At 35.0% G+C, this 20,336-nt stretch overlaps 1 protein-coding gene across 1 annotated transcript in view; it reads right to left on the bottom strand.

The window, feature by feature from the left end:
- Positions 1-20,336, bottom strand: part of PTPRD (protein tyrosine phosphatase receptor type D) — a 488,669-nt gene that overhangs the window by 289,884 nt on the left and 178,449 nt on the right. Inside the window, exons 3-4 of the mRNA XM_033122352.1 lie at positions 5,964-6,109; positions 2,635-2,776 (exon numbers count right to left, since the gene is read on the bottom strand). Coding sequence (XP_032978243.1) covers positions 2,635-2,776; positions 5,964-6,109 — 288 coding nt within the window. The remainder of the gene's footprint in view (positions 1-2,634; positions 2,777-5,963; positions 6,110-20,336) is intronic.

Here is a 20,336-nt window from a genome sequence, read left to right as displayed (position 1 = left end):
TAGTCTTTCAAAAAAAGAAATACATAAGGTTTAACAACCTTACTAGAATTGTAAATGTTCATACAAATATACTTATATATAATAGCTATTCTCATAGAAAATCAAGATCATACTAAAATTTTCAGATGCATTTGTTTTATGTGGGGGCTAGTTGGATAAAAGCAGACTGGGGGACCATGGTCAGCTAGGAGGCAGAATAATATAAATCTATGTAAATGTCTATACAAAGTGGTATTTTATTGTAAAGTTTCTGATAAATTTCACTTTATTGTATCTCTGTAATACATTTTTTATAGAATAACATTAGTTCTAAACTAGGTGAATAAATGAAGATTAACATTTTAAGAGAAGATCAACAAATGAGTTTGATTTTGCTTCAGAAAAAAAAAATTCCTGCAGTTTTCAGACCTTTTATCTATGGTTATGTGACCACATATATGCCCATACATTTTTGCAGTTCACATTATAGTATGTATAGCATCAACTCTAAGGTTCCTTCCAGTTCTGAAATCTGGTTTCTAACTCCTGTCTGTTCTTTTTTTTTTTTTTCCTAATGTCTAATTCTTGCCTGACAGATTTTATTCCTTACGTTACCTTTTCAAGTACTTAAAATCATTTCTTTTAAAACCCATCCATACAGTTTAATTATCTGTAGTTCACAGACTAGGGTTTCTGCTCTCATTGATTGGTCTTACTGTCCCTTGTGACTTGGAACTGGCTTTCATGCTTTAGAATCGGGACCTATGAGCCCATCTGGGCATAAATGCCCTTATCTGGTTTGCATGCCCTGGATTATGGGGGTGTCTCACATGGCTGCCTGCTCCACGTTTTATGGGATTCACTGTTTCTGACCAGCTTTTATGTTAGCTTCTGAGTATTGCACTGTAGGAACAGTACTAGAATTCTCACCTTTATGCAGAAAGCTGATCTAGCTCCTCTTATTTCCACCTATTATATATAGGCCTGTGTCCTGCTAGTGAGACAAAACTCCAGTCCTGAACCATATAAGCCATTTGGTCATTATCTTGGATTATAAGATTACAAACTGCCTCTTCTCTGGAGATTCTCTTTGTTTTTCAGACCTGAAAAGCTCTTTCTTTTTCGTAAGCCTAACCATGTATTTAATTTTATTTTCATATATTTTATCAATATCTCTAATGTGTTTATAGGGGATGGAGAACTTCCTATATGAATTTAGCTTGTCATAATGGCCAGAAATACAGTTGAAATCTGACCTGTTTGTTTTGAAGCAGTATTCTGTTATGTGTACTTAAAATATCTATACCCAGTTAGTAAATATGTCCCTTGAAATTTTGTAAGATGTTTATATTATTTAAAATATATTTTAGGATGTTTATGCAAATAATCTCCTCTTTCATGCTTCTTGGATGAACTAATTAATTTTGGTACTAAATAGATCTAGAAGGAAGTGTTTTTAGAGTTTATAAAACATACAAAGTAAATAAACCCCTCAATGGGAAATGAAGGGGAAACATCCTTAACCCGTATATGTTGCTCTGTAACTATGAAATTTTGATCCCTTCTTTCTAATTCCCTTCATCTTAAGAACGTCTGTTCTAAATTGCACAGTGAAGCAAAATGAAGTTCAAAGCAAAGCAGAAAGAAAGAAATGAATAAAAGTGTGTGTGAGAGAGAAAGAGATAAAGGCACAGAAGTTAGTCTAGAAATGTCACTATTACACAAGCCAAATCAGGCAACATTCTTATCTCTACCCGAAAGACTGAATGAGAGATACACAATAGAGGATTATTAATCACTAGCCTTTGTTCTCTAGCACTGTCATTCTCAAGGAAGTCTTGAAAGTTCTGGGTCAGGGTTTCCTATGTAGCAGAGCAGCTCCCTGGCTGCTATCTATTGAAAGTCAGCCCTCAAGACAAAGGCTTGTAAAGATAGAAAAAAGCAGAATAAAGAAAGAAAAAATAAATAAAATAAAAAAGAAGAAGAAGAAAGAATAAAATAAAGAAGTAAATAATGGAAGTCTAGAAACGTAGACATACTGTACTGGAGATTTGGCAAGTCATCTCACACTTTAGTCAAATTGTACGAACCACATAGCCGGATTCACTTTGCATCAACAAGTATTTGTTCAAGAAATACAAAAGACTGACATAAAAACACATTTTTGGCTTAAAGAAGCAAGGTGCCTTTCTTGTTCTTGATTCACCTGCTTAAGAGGAACTGATTTGTAAGTAGAGGACATTCCTTTAATTTTGCAAACATCAATGTCAACTTCGGTAATTTGTAAAAAATAGTTGCTGCCTCAATTACTTCATATGCAAGTAATGCTAACATGCAAAAGAGTAGCATACCTTACTTACCTTGTTTTGTTTCTAGGTTCTCTACCCAAAATCAAAATGGTATATAAAGTATTTGAAATCAGCACTTCTTTGGGATTTTTCTTTTCTCTTCCTGATTAGCATTTTTCAAGACTCATGAAAGAAGGCACCCATTGGCTATTTAAAAGTTGAACTCTTATATATACATTTTATTTCAATTCATTTCCCATTTAAGTGCCAGGACAATGCTAGTCTCTTTCATGGTCCTACAAAAGAACACCTTTTCAATAGATTTTCAACAGTGACACAAGCAACAATCTTGGGCTTGAATACTTACCACGCAAAACTGTGAGTCTGGTAGAGACACTTATTTCACCAACATTATTTGAGGCCACACATTCATAAATGGCCTCATCCCGTGGAGTCCGTAAGGGTTGTATTCTGAGAACTGATCCAGATCCATCGTCAAACTCTATTACCTATTAGAGGAAACAATAGCTGTCACAGGTGTTGTTACAATTGTCTACCTTTCAGCTAAACCTCTTAATGCAGTGCGAAACCAGCCTTTAGGCTCAGAATAAACTCAGCAGCATTTTGAGACTGAATTTTGATTAACAGTGGTAAAACACAGTATTTGGTTTAATTTAATGAATCTTCTGCTGAACAAAGAGAAAGACATAAAACTACATATGCAAAAAATGTAGATTTCTAGTCTCTGCTGAAAACCATCCAGGTTTTACTCATGAAAATATTCTAGTAGGTGTATCTAGGGAATTTTGACCCTATTAATTTTGCAAGAGACTTGCTCCTATGATGGATAAACTTCCCAAATTATTCTATCTCTGACAGCACATATGCATGTGTGGATCCATTCAATAATTGGACTTTAAAGTGAAGAAATAATGCATGCCACCACAGATAGCTCTTCTGGTTTACGGTGTCTCCGCTTGAACACTGCAGATGGGTGAACCATGAAGAGAAACTGCATAAATCTAGTACTTAGGCAGCCAACGAGATGGCTTTCACAACCCAACAGTCTGATGGCATGCATTAATTTTGCCATAAATCATTCCAGTATTTGTTCTAGCTTAACATTTTCTGCATTTTTAGGGCATTCTTGCTGTAAAATGGAGACTTGCTTCACCAGGCAGAAAATTAATGTCCTAAACAGTAAGTCTGAATTCACTATCATTATGAACTCTGAGAGAGTTTAGCAATTCTAGGTATTTATCAGCTATTTCAATACTACTTTTAAAAAATGATGATGATGATATTGATACATATGTATATACAGCTATGGATTCCTCTACCTGCCTTCTCTAAAGCTATGCTGAGTTCTTTCAGCTGCTCACTGAGATGCTGTGCTTTACTCCCCACTGCATTTCACTGTGAATAATATGTGCACGGGCCTCAATGGTGAATGAGTTGGGAATTCCTTATAAGAATATTTATGAGATGCTCAATCCCAGATTTTGTGTGTGAGTGTGTGTGCATGTCAACACCTAAAAGAAAGAGATGGAATATTTTTTAAGTATGTCCACTTCCAATCCGTTCTGCATTCTATTTATGTTTTAAAATCACAAAGATAGCCAAAATGTCCTACTTCCCAATGCATTACATTTATTTTCAACTCTGTTAAGCACATATCTAGAATGAATCCACTATGCATCTCGGGAGTTTTACAGCTATGGGAATCTTTGTCAAATATGTCATAATTTAAGAAAGTATTAATGAGCATTCTGTGGCTTAATGCAGAGAAAGATTTAAACGTCTTTAATCCCAATATAAATTTTGATTAATTGCTACATGTTGTTGCATACTTACCTTTCTGAACTTTTTCCAAGATTTAGAATTAAACTCTTAGGGTGAACACTATATACCACACATTTCAAGCTGGTGTTGTAACTTCTGATTTGAAAACCCTATTTAGTATCCAGTATTGGTGTATACCTACTCTAGTCCAGACACTGTATCTGGCACTGGAGATAGAAGAGGGAGCAAAATCAGCCTTACTCACTGCTCTCATGGGCCTTATAAACTAGTGAAGCAAACAAACAAAAAACTTATGGACTGTTACAGATATTAAAGATTGTCAACCCAAGACTTGATGCATTTGACATAGGAGCTTTGTGTAAAAATAATTAATTTTCCCTGAATGTATTTATGGGGACTCTCATTAGGAATTATGTGCTGAGCAGAGCTCATGCTTTGAAATGTTTACTATTATAATTTAATATTTATTACAAGATTTTGTCAAGAAGCCATCATAACTAGGAAGCATGGTATCAAATTCCTCTTAGACAAAAATATCCAATTTTATTACATTTTTTAAAATGCATCAAAGATGAGCACACACATCCTTTTCTACATGATGCAGGAACTATTTCTCAAATATTATTTAAGATATTCTTTTTTGTTTATTTTTAAATCACTTTAGGTGTCTTATTTTTAAACAAACATAATTAAAATTTTTTCATCTGTAAACTACAGTCCAGATTTCAATTTTCACTAGTGTAATTAATTAGGTCCTGTATGCATTTGGACCATTTATCACTCTGTAAGCACTGGTAAAAAATGAGTATTATCAAACAGTTCTGAATTTTATAGTGGCTATGTTTCTTTAAACTAGGAATTGCCTTTAATTTGCCAATTTGTAAATAAGGCTATGAAGTAGATTAGAAAGTCAGATCAGAGGAGGTGAGTTTTACAACTCAGGGCAGTTTGGAGGTCTTAGTACCATCTAAGAATTAAGCTATCCTCTTCATGTTTTAAATTATAATATTTTGTGCTTCTTCCAATATATTTCTGTGTAGCTTACCATCTATTTTTTTTCTTCTCCAGAATAAACAAAATTTTAAACTATAAGTCTCCTCACAAATACCCCACAAAATATCTGAGTTATATTCCATCATTTTCAATGCACTGAGCTTTCGTGAACAAAGAAAATAAATTTCTTTAATACGTTTAATTATAATATCACCCTGGTTGCGTATGTTTCTTCCAGAGTAGTACTTTACACTAACACACTGAAGCAATTTTCTCATTCTCGTTTATGCTACATGCAAAACACAAGTGCAAGTTATGGTAGACAATTTCGTTGGCTGCCCACTATCCATTGTCCTTCTTCCTGGTATAGGAACTTGAATTCCCTTTGGGAAAACATTGCTCCCTCATTCGAAGCCATGGGTTGAATGGGACAGACCTCATTCTCAGCAACAGAGGTATATTATAATTAACTCAAATAGTACTGACTAGCTGTCCATGCAGATTGGTTCAAAGATGAACATGTAATTCAGTAAAAGCCAACATCAGAGAAAAATGATGGCACAGGAAGCTTTCACTTATCCTCTAAATTTAGCTGTGGGAGGATGTGACACTCTATCTTGCAATCATAAGGGGAAGCAGTCTGAGGATGAGGCTAACAGATGGATGCTAGGAACACTGCTTGAGACTTGGAACAAGTAGAGACAAAAGTCAGCAATCTGAGCCCCCAAATTCCTTTTTTTAAAGCCATTTAAACTTGTTTTCCATCACATGCAACATAAAGAACAACATATCTCAGTGACTGTGATAACTTATATCAAAGTAAACAAGCAAGTGACATACAAATCAAAGATATAGCAGCTACATTCTTCCCCCAGAGAAACAGAACAATGGACCTAATACCTCAAATCTCTGATTGCTGACTTTCTTTCCTTTTTTGTTCCAGACAATTTTCGGTCTTGGGTCTCCTGTAGCTTGGCAAATGAAAGAGGCAACTCCACCAGAGACACCTGTCTGGTCAACAGGAGTTCGTGTAAACCTCGGAGGTGCTGAAATAAAAAGAAATAATCACAATTAGATGGAAAATTGAAACACAGACTATTACCCCATTGTCACTGTTCTCCTCACAGCCCCTGAACCCCATTTCCACCAATTACATACAGAGATACATACTTAAATGTACCCAGATTGCAAAATTAGAAAAGCATCTTTTACTTTTGAGGGTAGTTAAAAAGGAAGGCGGGTAACTTTCTGGTCAAGTTATCAGCTAGTGCTTTTATTGCCAAAATCTGTATTAAGGCACAGATCCAATAACATCCCCAAAAGCAACATCACACATTAATTTTTATTACCAGTATATTAAAAAAAAAATCCAATTTGTCCTCTGGAACAAAATGAGTTCATCAATCAAAGTGAATAAAATTTTAGCTCTTTGCTTTGATGCCGCTATCAGGTCACTGCCAGAAAGCAGCACTGCCACTGCTAAGCTATTAAAATTAGTGACATTTAAGAGAAATTCTAGGAAATTTTAAAGAGACAAGAAATATAGCTCTGAATTAGAAGTTTTGGCAAGAAACAGAAATAGGGAAAAATGGTAAAGTGCCCCTCTAATCCAGATATTGTGGGCTGCGTTACGTGAAACTTAACTTCACAATTTGGACTAAAGAAGGTGATTCAGGAAGCCTCCAAAGTCATTGCAAATTGAAACACACACACACACACACACACACACACACACACACACACACACAAAACCAATTTTGTTAAGAAAGGTGTAGAGTTACAGATTCCTGAGGATAAAAGGCCAAGAAGTTGGAGGCTTTATAAGGCCCTTTTTTTTCTGTAAATGTTCCTAACATTCACCCCTTGAAAATTCTACTTATTATCCATCTTGTATTTCCAGTTCTAGAACTCTATTATACGAGAGTTATAAACAAATGTAGGTAAATATTTATGCACAGGGTATTCTCATATCATTTAATTAGCAAAGATTATAAGTACCCTAAATACCAAGTAATATAGGAATTGATGGTGAAATAATCCATGGCATAATGATGGAACATCATATAAATAGTAAATGATACACTTGAAGAGTTTTTCTAATGTGACATAAGAAACACTTATGATTCAATAATCCACAAAAGCATCATACAAAATTATATATGAGGGACATAATAAAAATACTCCCCCTCCCAAAATAAGATGTGAAAAATATGGTAAAATATTAAAGATGGTGGTTTGGAAGAACTTATTTTAATTATTTTTTCTTACTTCTTTACTTTTTTTTTTCTTGCACCATTGAGATTTTTAAATTAGGTTACAGTTGGACATTTTTAAAAAAACTTAAAAACTACTTTACTTTTCCTTTTTCTTTTTTATTTTCTTATCCCTATTACAAATTTTCTCTTCTCTCCTACTGCTGTTCAGTTATATGTCATTGAAAAACGGTTTTAAGTACTATAGCTAACACTTATTTTGACAACAATCTTAGATTCTAAGAAGGAGGAACAATAACAAAGTTCATCACTGTTTGCTCATCACCACTATTTTATCTGCCTCCTGTTGCATGTTTCCCACATGATGTGCTCCTGTTGCTCTGACAATGCTTCCCAACTCTCTTCTTGGTTTTACTGGAGTCAGAGAAGCCAGATTCCCATCTCAGTCAGTATTATGTATATGTATCATCTTGGGGGAAAGACTTGTTGCCTAAGTCTTCTGTTTCTTAACTGTAAAAATATGAGATGTGAAATAAATTATTTTGCAGAGAGCACTTCCAGTTTTAAGGTTTTCCAGCTTAGTGTAGTATTTCCACAATGAGAGAAGGGAAGGGCTAGAGAGGTAGAGAAACATTTTTGCAATGCTAGTGTTGGGAAATAAGTCTTCACTTCACCAGCAAATTCAGCTTATTAACAGTGGAACTGGTGGGAATGCAGGTCCTTGTTTGTTCAGCCATATTAGAAAAGAAGGTGATCTGTAACAACCTGGCTATATGCGTATATCACATCCTGCAGCATCTCTCTGAGTAGCTGTGCAAACGAGATAGTTACCAGAACTGTGGGAAGTACTTAAAATGATTTGAAATTGACTAACACTTAGAGGAATCAAAACAAAACAAAACAAACAAACAAACAAAAAAACACTGTACAATTATGTCACTTTTGTGAAAACAACAAAAAGATATTAAAATTTTTATGTTTTTCATTCTGCTCTTGTAAACAATTGCAAATTGATGATAACTACATACTTGTCAGCGTCTGATATGGAAAATATAATTATGCAATTAAAATTCTTAGGAAACTGTGCTGAAAAAATAAAATGTATTGCATTGCTATATTAAATGCTACAATACTCCCATTTCAGGAACCTTCCTGTTTAAAAGCCCATAGCTGAAAACATTGTCACCCTGGGAAAATACCAATTTTAACAACCCCCTCTTCCTATTTAAGTGTTTTTAAAAATTTCTCGCAAGAATGTGTGAACGTGGTGAGTTGTATAAAATGACTATGTACTAATGAAAAATTAAACAGAATAAATTAAATAATAGAATGCAAGATGTTTCTTTTAATATGCTGAAATTTTCTTTTTCTTTCTTTCTTTTTTTAAGGAATAGCATCAGGTTTCTCATCCCAAAGAATGAAGGAAATTTGGGGATTTTGATAACGTTCAAATACGCAAAGGCTACTCGAGCAAGTACTTTCTAAATACTGGTGAATGGGACACTAAAAAGTCAAATTATTATTAAACATAGAAATCTTATTTCTATGGAAAGCAGGGAAGGAAAATTTCCATACACATGGGAAAGCGATGAGATTACCATTCCAATGTTCAGATGTGTCTCTCATTTATCTTCATTTTCTGATCATACCTGGAAGTTTTCATGCTAATATCGACAAGTATAAGAATCTGCCAAAGACACGACCACCAGATGCTACTGTAAGGATTTTAGTTTTGAAGATGAAGTCAAGTAATAAAATTAACTTATTGAACTGTGGAAAATTTATTAAAATAACCAGTTAGAATCTGTTTCAGATCTGGGACTGTTTTCCTAAATCCTACTAACTACCAGTATAGTGACTCAGTATTTTTCAAAAAGCATCCTGAAAATTGATCACACAACATTAAAAAGAAAGGCACATCAAGAAGGGTTTTGTTTGCTTTTGTTTTGTTTTAATGTAAAATACATTAGTCTTCACACTTACAAGAAAATCATGACTTCCTTGTGAGATCTGATATCAATTTTTCTCCACTTGCCTACAAAATCTGAACCACAAAAAGGATAAATGCCATCATTCTACGATACAAAGTCAAGATTCTAGATAACATAGTAAAATCCTTTCAGTAAGCATGTTTGTTGCATAAATAATCATCTTGGCTGGTCAAACTCTAAGACTTATGGTGTCGAGGCTAGGCAGCCAGCCAAAGGGAAGATATGAAGTAGAGAGAAGACTAAACTTAATAACTGCAACAAATGCTTGAGGCAAGTAAAAATCATTATTCTCAGAGGGGTATAACGATACATAGCACCCATTTTCCCTTCTCTATATCCCAGGTTAATAAAGGAAACTGAATGAATCTTCTGCTTTCCTTTGTCATAGATACTGCCCCAATTTAAGTCATGCTCTAAGGATGGGAAGAAAGAGAAGACAATCCAAGGAAAAGCATAAAAGAAAGACTTCTAAAACATCACAGAATAAATAGTACAGCCTCAAGTCTGAATAATGAAAATCCCCAGGTTTATGTCATGAAACACAACCATCACATTACACTTGTTCTAAGAAAAAAAAAAATGCCAAGAGTGTAAAGATGGAGAGAAAGACATTACAACTTTCCAGTCACCAGTATTTAGATAAGGGCCCTTCTATTATTGTAGCTAACTGCCATTTCTATTTCCTTAAAGCTGCCAGCACTGTGCTTTGCAAAATGCATTTCTGCTCAAGCTGGTTTTTGACAAGTGAGGAGTATGACCTTTATTAAACGAATGCCAGGCACTGCAGAGGTCGAATTACTGTAAACCCAGAAAGTTCTATTTTCTAAATGGAAAATAGAGAAGCTAAAACATGTATATGAGTCAGAAAAGAGGCATGGCTGATATTCTAGAACATGTCTGCCATGCTCACTTGCTATTTTCAAGACTACATTCTCAGGATGCATTCAGAGAGCAAGATAGCAACTCCAGGAATCTAGTAGATTGTTATTCTTACACAGCTCAGAGGAGCCCACAGGCTGTTGATTCTTCTAAGAGGTTAGACTATTTCTTAAACTATAACCTGTGTATAGTAACTGGGCTTGTAATGATGGTAATATTTTGATACCATATTATGTTTCAAGCTGCGAGGCTCTCTGAATACAAGGTGATAAGTCCAATGAGCACTTCATTAAATTCAGGGGCCAGAAACAACCAAGAGCAGCAACTTCCTTTGACCATGCTTAACAAACTGTTTACCAAGGATGAAAATCCTCCCTTTAGTATATCACGTTAAGTAGAGCTAGATATTAATGGGGTGAACCCATTGAAATCTCCCAATAATATCCATGCCAGAAACAAATTTACAAGAAATTTTTAAAGGTTAAGAAGACAACTCAGGTTTGTAGGAACTTGATTGGCCAACTGAGATTCACTTAAAACATATTCATAGAAGGGCCCACATGCTACAAAAGTGAAGAGAAGAAATGAGGGTGCCATTTGTCTAATTTAATTCTAATGAATAAGCCGCTTCTGCAGACATCAAGGAAATATGTCACATGGGGAACAAAACTAACAGCATGTAACTAATTGGCTTTGTTTTTCTTTTTAGCTAATTAACTTTCCTTAAAGAGAGAGTTGAGTTTTTTTTTAAAGAGATATTTGTCATAATAATGTAGTTGAAATCTTGAAGAGGGAAGGTACATAATGCTATTAAATGATTCTAAGTCAGAGGCTGCGAAACTGTTTAGTAAGAATAAGTAGGTAGTCTTGTCTTTAGGCCCTGGCTTCCTCCCTAAAAGACGTCTGCAGAATTGATGAGACTGTCCGCTTAGCCCATTTCTGTTCTTTCCTTCTCTGAAGTATCAGGGTGAGGGCTCTAAAGGAAAGGTCTGGAACGTGGCTCTGGTTTGGGGGAAAATGAAGTTATGGGTGGTTCTAAGATAAAGACCATCTATAGGTTAGGGGGAGAAGACGTGATTCCATAGGCTTTTACATTCCCTTCCAGCCACAGCACACTGTATTGTCCCAAAAACAGAAAAGTGGCCAGAGTGTGTGTGGATGATGGATTTTATTATGATTCATTAGATGAATTGAGTAGGAGTATAGGGAGGAATATGTGCCTGAGATATGGTACCAACTCATGGGGACATGACAGAAGAGGGGAGGTCCCAAATTTGATGTATAATGCAAGGCGGGCCAGAATCGGGTCATAGACACCAGGCTGGACTGGTTTCTATGGTAGATATTCTACATAAACTGGGGCCTGTGGGGACATCTATTCTATCACATGGGATCTCAATAAAGCCACCTCTGACATCCATGGCCAGGATAGGCCTTCAAAGTCAGACCTTTTTTTGAGTACTTTCTTTCTTTCTTTCTTTCTTAACTTCCTTCCTTCCTTCCTTCCTTCCTTCCTTCCTTCCTTCCTTCCTTCCTTCCTTCCTTCCTTCTTTCCTTCCCTTCCCTTCCCTCCTTCCTTTCCCTCCCTCCCTTCCTTCCTCCCTCCGTCCCTCCTTCCTTCCTTCCTTCCTTCCTTAATTAAAGTTTATTGGGGTGACAATGGTTAGTAAAGTTACATAGGTTTCAAGTGTACAATTCTGTAATACATCATCTATATATCACATTGTGTGCTTAACACCCAGGGTCAATTCTCCCCTTCCATCACCACATATTTGACCCCCTTTACCCATTTACCATCCCCCCTACTCCTTACCCTCTAGTAACCGCTAAACTGTTGTCTGTGTCTATGAGTTTTTGTTTGTCTCGTTCATTTGCTGCTTCCAGTTTTAAATTCCACGTATGATTGAAGTCATGTGGTTCTCAACATTTTCTGTCTGACTTATTTTGTTTAGCATAATAACCTCAAGATTTATCCATTTTGTCACGAATGGCACTATTTCATCTTTTCTTATGACAGAAGAGTGTTTCATTGTGTATATGTACCACATTTTCTTTATCCAATCATCTACTGAAGGACACTTTGGTTGATTCCATATCTTGGCCACTGTAAATAAAGCTGCAATGAACATCAGAATACATATATCTTTACAGATAAATGTTTTCAGATTTTGGGGGTATATACCCAAGAGAGGGATTGCTGGGTCATATGGTAATTCTATGCTTAATTTTCTGAGGAACCTCCACACTGCCTTCCATAGCGGCTGCACCAGTCTGCATTCCCACCAACAGTGTGGAGCTTCCTTTTTCTCCACAGTCTCTCCAACTCTTGTTACTATTTGTCTTGTTAATGATAGCCATTCTAACTGGTGTGAGGTGATAGCTCATTGTGGTTTTGATTTGCATTTCCCTAACAGCTAGTGAAGTTGAGCATTTTTTCATGTATCTGTTGGCCATTTGTATGCCTTTTTGGGAGACATGTCTGTTCATGCCCTCTGCCCATTTTTTAACTGGATTGTTTGTGTTTGTGTTGTTGAGTTGTATGAGTTTCTTATATATTTATGATATTAGCCCCTTATCAGAGGCATTGCTTACAAATATCTTCTCCCATTCATTTGGTTGTCTCTTTGTTTTGTTGATGGTTTCTTTTACTGTGCAGAAGCTTTTTAGTTTGAACTTTTTCTCAATGCCAGGACTTTATATCTAACTAGTTGAAAGATTACACAGCAGCATCCCCAAATCATTGCATTGAAAACACACCATGACATCTGCCTTCCAATCCTATTGCTCTCACTAAGGTACCATTTCTGTTGGTGGGATTCCCACTCTCCCAAATGCCCAGCCTTGCAGCCTCGCCTCTGCTTTGTCTTTTGTTCCTTTGCCCCACTACCATTTAATTATTAAGTCCTGCTTCTGATATGTCTCCTTTCACTTTTTTGCATATTCAATAACAATGGCTATGATTCTCTTTTTCAGCTGGATGTTAGAATTCCTTGTAAGACTGTAAAAACAGACATGCACACACACAAAAACAACTACAGGTGCTTAGACCCCACATCAGATAATCAGTGCATGGGGCTGTGTAATTAATTTCCAGATGATTCTAATATCACCTAGGATTAAAAATCACTGAATGATATCATGATATCTGTACCTTCCCATCCAGTCACCCTCACTTCAGGTTTTTATCACTATAATCAATATTATAGATTATCATTGTTCTTTCCTTTCCTTTCTATTCTTGTTCTTTGAGTTTTATTTTAATGCATCTGTGATTAAAGCTCTTTTCTATTTAAAACAAACCAAATAAGCAAGCATTAATAGTTTACTGCCGACAAATAAAATCAGAAATTTTGCTCAGCCTTGAAGATCTTTAAGGGCTGCTGCCAACCTATTTTCCAAATATGTTTCTCCTATCAAGTACCTAAAATTTCAGGTCTGGGTGCCCTGGTACATGCTAATCCCGTGTACAAATGCCTTTCCTCCCACTTTTGAATTTATATAATTTATTCATTTTCACCCAATTAAAAATCTCGAAGCCTTCTTTGAACCTCCTAGCTTGATGAAATCTGATATTCTTTTAACTCTCTTAATGCACTTTTTGCATCTCTTTTATGAATTAGAACAGTTTGTATTATATTATATCTATGTTATGCACAGGTATTTCTCTCGCTCCACATTAATAGAACCTTGGGAAAAGCGTTTATGATCTGGTCATTCTGAAGTCCCATGACTCCTAATCGCACCCAGCACATACTAGGTGATCAATGCATACATATGGACCTGATCAAAGGCTCTCTAAGGCCCTATATAATCTAATCCTTGGCTATACACGGTTGAGTTTTTAGGATGGATAATAATGTTGTAAACATGATCACCATGCCTCTATTTGAATTGCATTTGCTTACAGCTTAATAAATTAATTATCTGTGGAATGCAAACATTATGTAATACACACTGACACTGCAAAACACTGAAGTGACATAGTAGGACACTAATGGATCCCAACCAGTCCCCAAATTGGCAAAATGGAGCATGGCCAAATTGCAGATTCACATGTCTACTGTAGGACTGAATTCAGACGAAGCACAATGTACTGCAATGGAACTCATCTCTTTTATGAATAACATTCCACCTCATTGTTATGACAAAGCTCTCCTTCTCTCTGCTCTTTTTGCGCTTTTTACTTTGTAAGTAAAATGAATGTATTATTCTGATTGTAAATAATTATTATACACAGATTAGAAAACAAAAACAAATTTAAAGGTGTTTTAAAACACAAGTGCTGATCACCTTGATGAATAACTTTTAAGAATTTTTTTATGTCCTTTGAACATATAATATTTTTACAAAAAAAGATTATACTGTATTATTTTATAATCCATATTTCTTAAAATATACTTTGAATATTTTGTCAATACATATTTAAATTGAATACCATTTTATATTATGCAGCATATATTAATAGATATATTTTCAATTACTGTTAAACATTTAGATTGTTTCGAAATTTTCAGTATTATAAAATATATTTCAATGACTATTCTTGTAGTAATTACATCCTTGCACATATATGTAATCCCTACATGTGATTTGTTCCTACATGTAAAATTTTAATATGTATGATGCATGCCTATATGCATAATTACTGGATTTAAAAAAAAATCTATATGTTTTTAAGGCTTTTAACACATTTAAAAAATTATGCTAAAATAACTCATATATTTACAGCAGAAATATATCAGAGTATCCAATTACCTAGACCATTGATAAAGCTTAAAATTATCACTTTATCACTGGATAAATTTTTACCCTTTTTAGCTAAACAGGAAGGATGGAAAGTGGAGGTCAGAGGGTAGTCAGTTTGAGGAAAAAACTAGAGAAATCCACCCCTCAAAAATTTCTATTCAAATACTTTTCAAATCCTGCCTTTTCTATTTCTCCTTGGGATAACAGAGTGTAAGGGAATTACTAACTGGTGAATATTTATAGACCAATGAAGAAAGAGGAAAAAAATAGAGAAAAAAAATCATAAAATGAAACCACTGAAAATAGTACTTAAATGCTATGGAAAATAATTTTTGATTTAAAAAGGTCAAGACATTCAAGTCCATTTTAGTCTTTTAAATTATTTTTCAAAAATCTTGTCGAGATGAAATTTCATGTGAATGAGTCAGTTTACAGTAGTTAAATAAATTTCTAGTTTATCCTATTTCCAGATCTATTAATACCTGTATCATAAACACTTGTTTTACAGCAGTAAAAGTTTGTACGGTCTCACTACAATAACTTTTTATTTAACAGACAGACATGGGATATTATGACCAAAACAAACAATCTCCTACATTCACTGTGTCTGGGCCATAAAACTTCTCTAAACTATTGACAAGCTTAGTAAGAATGGCCATCTGTTTTGGTATAAGACACTCATAGTAACCACTGGTTTGGCGACATAAATTTCCAAAGGGCATGTCAGTGGTCTTGAATCACTCTTAGAAACAATCTGTGAAGCCATTCTTACCGTTCCTTATACTAGTCATTCATTCTTAGTGAAAACATGGTATCAGCGGCACCACCATTTAGATATTCACCAAAAATGTTCCACTTTAAACCTCCAGTTTACTTACTACCTATTTATGCATTCACAACACACAGGAGATGCATCTGTTTCTGTTCGATAGAGCAATGAAGGCCCTTGCATTGAAACAGATGAAAAGTCATGCCATCTCCCAGGCTTATTCAGCAAGGATGTAGGCAAATGGCACAATATTTATTGGCCTTTTTTCATATTTCTTTTAAGTGTTAATATACTCACAAGACTGTTAAACACAGACACTACATTTGACAAAAAAAGAAAAAAGAAAAAGAAACTCTACTGACCCTTTAGCATCTTTTTGTAGAGTTAGTTTTCAAAGCAGATTCATTTACATCATATTCATTGCTAATTTACTCATTAATCATAATTTATCACATTAGATGTGCTGATCATCATTAAAAGCAACAATTTATTCTTCATTCTAACTTGCTGCTTATCATGTACCTACAAAATGGATCACACAGGAAAGGTAATTGGCTTATTTGAAAAGGAATATGAGAACAGATATAATTGAAGTAGCAAAGAAAAAAAAAAGAGGAAAAAAAAAATCAAGAAATTTCCTCCCAATTTTATGTCACCAACCTCCAGAACATCGATCCTATCACTTCTGCGCTAAGAAATTTCCCACATATCAACGGCATGAATTTTATTTTATCATTGTTTAAGAGGACCAGAGAGATGTGCTATACTGGCTTTGGTTTAGACACCAGTACCAACCAGCCCCACAAAGTGAAGGTCTACTGACGTTCCTGTAAGTGCTGAAAAGCTTTAAGCCAATATGAAGCGCTCTAACGCTTCCTTCTAACAGAAGTGAGGTGTTACCACAACTGGCAAAAGCCTGGATCATTTCTTGTAAGATAAATCCGTCTTCTAGGAATAAATTGACCATGATTTTTCATCTGTCACTTTCACACTGCTACGTTAGCAAGGTAGCTAACATAGTCCCAAGTCGCTATAACATGGCGGGGGTGTTTGCACACAAACCTGTGTAAATTTTAAGTGAGTCGTAAAGCAGAGAAATGTATTAGTATTATCATAAAAAAAAAACCTTGTTAATAGACAAAATAGCATCTCTGTAGAGATGCTGTTTTGATATATTACAAAAAATGTTTTATCTAGAATAGAATATTGTGGAAAATGACCCCCCTGAGTTTTTATTACAAAAGCAAGGTTAATTATAAAATAGAGGGCTGTCTAATAAACGTGATACTATTTCCCAAAGTTCATAATTAATGTTATCTTCAAAATAAATATTATGATTTTCAAATGTTTTCAATGATGAAACACTTGAAAATCTTATTACTTAAAACTATCTCCATGGTACTCAATGTTTTATTTTAAGGGGTATTACCATTTATTAATAAACATGTAGATATATGATGGGTAAACAATGGAAAAGATAAAATGCAAAATAAGTTTTAAAAATTTACTAACCTGTATACCAGTGTTGTTTTAGATTGAAATGATGAATTTAAAAAGTATCTTTGAAAAATACCCAGCATTATTCACATTTGGACCAATACTCTGCTATAAATCATATTCTTCAAAAAAAAAAAAAGAAATCATAATATTCTAAGTTTAAAATGGCTTATGTCATAGTTTTATCCTGTATAATATCTAGAATATTATAGGCATTCAATAGCTTTTATTTTTTACTGTTTTTATTTTTTAACACCATATTCAATTTTTTTACCGAAATGATTAACTTGTGATGTAAAGTAAAAGAAAATTAGTACAATTTTGTATTCCTCATAACTTGATTTTTAAATTATTTTAAAACTCTTCTTTTATTAGATTCAGGTGTACAAAACAACATAATGATTAGACATTTATACGCCTCACAAAATTTTTAAAGAAAGCACAATTATTTTGGTCACATGGATATTTTAGGTATGCATCTATGTCCTTCCACATATTTTCCACTAAATTTAGATTTTTTATTTTTAATTCACTTCTCTATAGATGCAAAGCTCTAAGCCAAAAAGTATTTGGCAATGATTTATAGGATTCTAAATATTCTCATTTAATATTAGGTAATTATTAGAACCAAAAAATTTTTAAAATACACATTTACGGGTATCTCTGCAACTGAACATATGTAGCAAGCAAAAAAATGGCATTTATTTTACATACTAAATCCATCTTTTCTAAAATTGAATCAAAATTCTATATTAGAGTCAAGAGAAATAATCTACATTCATACATGCACACTGTACATGGCAAAAGTGTTCCATAGATCCCTCCCTGATTTTAATCTTGCTAATCATGATTGATCTCTGCATTCTCAAAGAGTATCTTGTCACCCGCCCATTCTCAAATTCTACTCAGTGAGCTATTTGGGGTCATAAAAGATGGAAAGCATGACAACTGGTTCTATGCTGGGGTTGTGAAGTCATGCACAAGCAAGTAATGATAATAATAGATGATCACCCAGGGCCACGGACTGGCCCTGGCCACACAGAAAACTCAAGTTGACATTAATTGGATCTTGGCACAGACAGAATAGGGTACAATTCCTTGGTTTGCAGATGAAAATAAACCTTTAATAAAACGAGCCCTAGATGGAACATAGTGTAATTCAATAACGTAATTCTCACTCTTTTTTTTAAAGCTACATCTCCATAAAATAACCGTATCAGCATTTCCATGACAGCATATTAAATCTGAGGAGGAAATGTCGCATTCTTGCCGCCTGTGAACTGAAACACATACACACTACAAATCTAGAAAGCCAACAAGAGCAGGAGGAAGGGCTTTTTTGTTTGTTTGTTTGTTTTACCATCTTCATTGAAATCTGTGATGCCGGACAGTCCTTTTGTTCCCATTTTCCAAATAGTATCAGATTAATTTATGTTACTACCTATTTGTCCTCTCTTATAAGATAATTGGGGTAATACTTGAACGTACAGACATCAGGTAACACCACTCAAATATTCTGGAAACACTTCCGCGTTGGATTCATTTTTAAATATCAAGTCTCTAATTTGTATCCCTGGGCAGTGCAGACCCTGGTACCAGCTCATTTTAGTGCAGATTATGCATGCTTTTCTAGAGAAACACATTATCTGAGCCCTAGGAACATGGGAGGCATTCCAAAACAGCATAGACAGTGAAGACCTTTATTGGCTAACCGACTTTTTCCCCCTATTCTTTAATTTACAGCTCAGGGTATTAAGTAAGAAAACAAAGGGTTTTCTCACACAGAAATAACCTTTCTGAAAAACCTGCAAACGAGATTTTAATTATACTATTCACCAATATAGACGCATGTAGAAAAAAACTTAAACATTTCTTGCTGTGGCTTTTTCTTCCTTCCTTCCTTCCTTCCTTCCTTCCTTCCTTCCTTCCTTCCTTCCTTCCTTCCTTCCTTCCTTCTTTCTTTTCTCTCTCTCTCTCTCTCTCTCTCTCTCTCTCTCTCTCTCCTTTTCTTCTTTTTTTTCTAATTTAACTCTTGCAGGCAACATCATAGCAATTTGTGTTGGTTTTGTGACAAATTATTAGGACACTTATTTTAGAAGTAAAATCAACCAATAATTACTGGCCTGGCACAAGGCTATTGTTCAGAGCATCAACAGAAGCTGTGGCTGACAGCTGATGGGCCCAGCCCCCTGCTATCCTTAGAACACATTTGCAGATACCCAAGGCCTCTTGCCAGACTGAGACATGCTGTAGCCATTCTTGCCATCCAACAGGGCTGCACTGACCATCTTATGCTGCACACAATAAAATGATACTGTGGTAGGACCTCCTGTAAGGTTGGACATAGCTTTAGAGGCTAAAAATACTGTTTTAGTAATTAACAATTCCAATTGTGCAATAACACTGGCCTTTGTGCACCATTCCAAAATATCCATGTGTAACCCTATGCACTTGGCAGTTTTCGACACATGCCCCCAAGTGTGACCACAGATCATTAGGAAAGGAAGAAAATCCTTTCCTTGTACTGGTGTAATAGGAGCATTTGTGAATATATGCCAAGCCACATATGTGAGAATCTGGATGAACTTAATCTTCCAGAATTAGAAACGGGGACTGTACATTATCCTGGGATAAGCCTTTACTCAGTACCAAAAGGAAAAGCCAAAACCTCCAGGATGCCAAAAGTGGAGCGGTGGATGCTACCTCTTTCCCTGAATCATTATATAACCTAGTCATAGTCGCTAATTTAATCAAAGGAAACATTGTTTTAAAGCTCCTTGCAGTACCTTTGTCCAATTTTGCTGACTGAAGTTTTTGGTACCCCAGTGAGAGTTAAAGCTGCTTTTTTGAGGATCTAAAGATGCGATAAAAGTAGATCTCCCAAGGCTGATGTTTCAGAGGGAAAAACACAAAAGAGGAACCTAAAGGGATGGACTGCAATTAATAATTGAATATGTATTGGTTACTCCATTCACTAAATAAATCGCCTTTGGAGTTGCCCAAGTGTCTTTCTGAGACAAAATAAGCTATCTAGAAAGACAAAACCAGTGTTTAGAATCTGCAAAGCAAAACAGTCACAACACTTAACACTTAAGAGACTGAACTAAATGAAAAGCATTTGGGAATATAGTCTTTATTTTTTTTAATGGTTAAAATAAACCTCTCCCTCCTTCACTAC

This window comes from Rhinolophus ferrumequinum, chromosome 12, assembly GCF_004115265.2.
Source record: "Rhinolophus ferrumequinum isolate MPI-CBG mRhiFer1 chromosome 12, mRhiFer1_v1.p, whole genome shotgun sequence".
Classification (NCBI taxonomy): Eukaryota; Metazoa; Chordata; class Mammalia; order Chiroptera; family Rhinolophidae; genus Rhinolophus; species Rhinolophus ferrumequinum.
This window is presented reverse-complemented; position numbering and strand designations above follow the sequence as displayed.